The sequence below is a fragment of the Vollenhovia emeryi genome, unplaced genomic scaffold (genome assembly GCF_000949405.1).
Source record: "Vollenhovia emeryi isolate VEMERY1.0 unplaced genomic scaffold, V.emery_V1.0 DF941404.1, whole genome shotgun sequence".
Taxonomy (NCBI): domain Eukaryota; kingdom Metazoa; phylum Arthropoda; class Insecta; order Hymenoptera; family Formicidae; genus Vollenhovia; species Vollenhovia emeryi.
Window position 1 is genome coordinate 1524 of NW_011964962.1, and position 3812 is coordinate 5335.

At 42.6% G+C, this 3812-nt stretch overlaps 1 protein-coding gene across 7 annotated transcripts; it reads right to left on the minus strand.

Annotated features, from left to right (window-relative positions):
• Positions 1–352: 352 nt before the first annotated feature.
• LOC105570997 lies at positions 353–3802 on the minus strand. Of its 7 annotated transcripts, none has more exons than XM_012028464.1 (5): positions 3615–3802; positions 1679–3054; positions 1337–1432; positions 736–782; positions 353–434 (listed from the first exon to the last, which is right to left on the minus strand). In XM_012028464.1, exons 2-4 carry the CDS (start codon positions 2145–2147, stop codon positions 736–738), a joined length of 612 nt encoding a protein of 203 aa, XP_011883854.1. In that variant the 5' UTR covers positions 2148–3054; positions 3615–3802; the 3' UTR covers positions 353–434. The 7 variants fall into 7 exon arrangements, with proteins under 7 accessions (XP_011883854.1, XP_011883853.1, XP_011883849.1 ...); XM_012028463.1 differs by having other exon boundaries at positions 727–782; XM_012028459.1 differs by lacking the exon at positions 353–434 and having other exon boundaries at positions 623–782; positions 1679–2513; positions 2950–3054; positions 3615–3801.
• Between the last annotated feature and the right edge of the window lie 10 nt (positions 3803–3812).

A 3812-nucleotide genomic window follows, 5' to 3' on the forward strand; every position in this document is an offset into this window, starting at 1 on the left:
CAATTTAGAGATTAGATGTTTAACAAAACTATCAAAATAATTATTAATAAAAAAACTTTGTTTTCCTTTAGTAAATAGTTTAGCATAATTAATATCATTATCTGTATTATATTTGTCTACATTTTCAGTTTGTATATGAATAGACTTCTCTTCATAACGAAGAACAATATCATTAAATTTACCAATTTCAGAATCTTCAAACGCTAATGACAATAAAGGATATTTATGTTCATATGTAGACTTTCTAAGTGAGCACAGCACTGACAAGTCTAATTGATACATAAGTCCAATCAAATGATGAGGAATGAATCGCTTAGTCTGACAAGTATTATGCAATTCATCCTGTCTAGATTCATCTTGTAAATCACTAGGAAATTCTGAATCTTCATTATTAATATCCATGCGCAGCCTCTTTGATACTATATCATCTTTGTCTGTAACAGAACGTCCTCGTTTTCTACCAGCTTTACGATTTTCCTTACTTGAATTTCTTGAATGACTACCTTGTTTATGTGAGGAATTTTTAGTATTTTTTAATGGTGTAAAAGTTTTTTTACCTAACATATAAAGTCTCTTATTGTTTTCATTATCCATGGTAGTCGAAAAAATCAGCAAAGCAAAGTTATTTTTTTATGACTAATAAAATTATTTTAATCGGCATGGCAAGGTCACAATGTAGAAATTCATGCAAGGAGCGCTTCCCTTTCGACTTAAATTACAGCTCACTCTTTTCACCTAACATTTGTTTGTGCATTTAGGTCCATGAAAAGTTACTCCTGACTCTGTAATAAAAACAAATAATAAGTAACGAGTCTAAATTAGCAAATATAGAGGAAAGTCTCCTATTATGAGACAGCGGGGTTTCTACTAAATTAAGGCATTGTCCGTTGGTTCCACCGTGAATTTATCGCCCTTGGAGTGAGATCTGTTCAGTGGAAAATTTATTGTTAGATTGCGTAATCACCGCGAAAGAAAATTGTGATCGAATTTGGATGTTGAAACTCTGCCAGCTCACATTAGAAGCCTATCTCACGATTGGGGGACTTTCTTCTAATACTAAAATTGCTTTCACGTATATAGAGGAAAGTCCTCTATTATGAGGTAGGTTTCTGATATGAGGTTTTCAACCCAAATTCAATCACAAAGCTTTCTTTGCAATAATTACACGATCTAACAATGAATTTTCCACTGAACTGATTTCGCTCCAGGAGCAATAAATTCATGATGGAACAGATGACGCCTATTAATTTAAAGGAAACCCCGCTATCTCATGGTAGGAATCTATCTCATAACAGGGGACTTTCCTCTATCTTTATTTAATTAGAATTAAACTTACTGCTGAGTTCATATAACACCGCAACTTCAGTCCACTCATCGGAACCGTCGCAACAATCGCAGTAACCATCGTTGACCTTGTAAGACGGTATTCTCGCTGCAAATCGATGCAGATCTTTGTAGATTACAAGCGTAAATTTTTAATATCGCCAATAGATAATAAATCAGTGGACAATTTTCGACTCGACTGGCATCAATTTAGAAATCTTAGAAATTATAACGCGCTACGTTTCGACCACATTGGTCCCTTTCAAGCGACAAAAGTACAAACTTATGTATCCTAAATTAATTGTACAGAATTAGCTTCACTTATCCCATACACTGTCGCAATGAGACTCGATACCTGCTGACTTTCTCGAGCTCTTCTCACAATAGAAGAAACCTTTGCCACAGGCGCTGGTGCCCGGCTCGTCGCTACCGTCCGCCGGACAATCGCAATAATCGTCGTTGACCTTGACAAAGTCGATCTCCCTCCTCGAGGCGAAGCACACGAATTTCCCGTTGACGTTGGGCAGGTACCTGGCGATGTCCTGATCCCGCGTGCCGCGCAACGACACCGTCCGGCCGTTGGTGTCGCGTACGAGCTTGGAGTGGTACGGCTCGTTCCACTTGTCCGCACGTCCGCCGACGACCACGCGGTGCGCGTCCCGCGCCGAACCGGCGATCAGCTTGCCCACGGTCGCCCGGTTCAGCTCCTTGAAGTAGAACAGCTGGTGGAGCACGAATATTACGGCGACCACGAAGACGCACGCCAGCGCGTACTTGAGCCTGCGTCGCAGGAACCGCCGCTTCCAGGACACCTCGGTCTTCATTGTCTGACCGGCCGGCCGACCGTTACCGTCGCTCGCCCCGCGAGACCGAGTCCGGCGCGTCGACGCGCGGGGCCATCATAGCGCGAACATCCGCGCGTAGCGTGTCGTGGACGATCGTAGCCGTCACGCGCTTCCTCCTCTGCTTCGCGCGGTCCAAGCGTGTTCGGTCGGCGCTGCTGCTCGTGCCACGCGCGACAGACACCGTCGACAGCTCTATTTACGTGCGCACGTAGTATACAGGGTGTCCAGTAAGAACGTCCCAGTCAGCAAAATGTTTTATCAGATTGGCAGCAGACTCGATCAGAAACCCACACCAAGACCATAGTTATCTGCGTCCGCACTTGGCCTTTGTTTCGGCAACGGAGCCTATAAAACATACGCTGTTAACGGATTGTCGACAGCAACCGATCTGCGCGGCGCAGTTTGACGGCGGATTGGCAATAGAAACTGGGCAGCGTCGCTGCTCTCTATTTCTTCCGTTTTCATCCCTTTTATTATAAAAATGCGTAAAACTAATAGGCAGCAATAAGTAGTAAGGTTCCCCCGCAAGATTTCTACACGCTCGTAGACAAGAAAGTTCACTTCGGTACCAGAAAGATGATCAAAGAACCTCACGTGGCTGTGTTGATTTATAATACCGCGTGTGGTTTTCTTCTCACATCTAGCGAGATCGTTGCGATATAAATCGTCAGCAAACAACAGAGCTCGCTACCAATCTGTCGACAAATTATGCCAGTATATTCTGCTTGGTTTCTGCCGTCAATCTGCTGTCTAAACATACGTTATCAAGCCTTATTTTTACAATATTTCTGTTGATGTTCTGCCGGCACCGCGCGATATATCAGTTCCCGTGGGCAATCTGCAGTCTTTCTGCCATCGAAATTTGCAGTTGGGTATTTGACAAAATCTGCAAAACATAAGAAACGTTAAGGCCCGGTCTACAATGAGTCGTTAGTCGTTAATCAGAAATCGGAACTATATGTTGATCCTTTTCCTTTCTGGGTGGAAGAAAAAGGACCGACATATAGTTCCGACTTCTGACTAACGATTCGACTAACAACTCATTGTAGACCGGGCCTAAAGGCCATTCTACAATTGCGTAAACGTAGTTGTAGGATTGTAGGAGTAGAAGTAGTAATAAGTGTTGTACATCAAAGTAATATACAATAGAGTGAGATACGTCGTAATTGAAATGAATGATTAGTTAGCTTTTACGTCCTACATTGTTGTAGTCGTGAAAGATCAAGTTCAGCCATCTTTTACAACAGGCTTTACAATTGGAAATGCTAGTTTAAAACTGTGTTTTACAACACTGTACAACCGCTAACAACCACGTTTACGCAATTGTAGAATAGCCTTTAGGTACACTGAAAAGTACAAAAATTACGAAACGTAACGAAATTTACCGAGCTAAAAGCTGTATTGCTTTTCAGTGAAAGATTGAACTCGATAAAAAATAACTTTTACCGAAATACTAATGAAATGTCGCTCCAACTAGTAGGGCCACTCTCGGTCGGCCCCTTTGATCTTTGCAGTCCCGATCACGCCATACACCCGACTACCCGAGCAGGATCCAGCGAGTAGCGACGTGTGTGGTGTGTGTCCACGTATTCATCAAAGTCACACTACACCACACATACAACTTTTCTCTCATTGGTCTGCCCC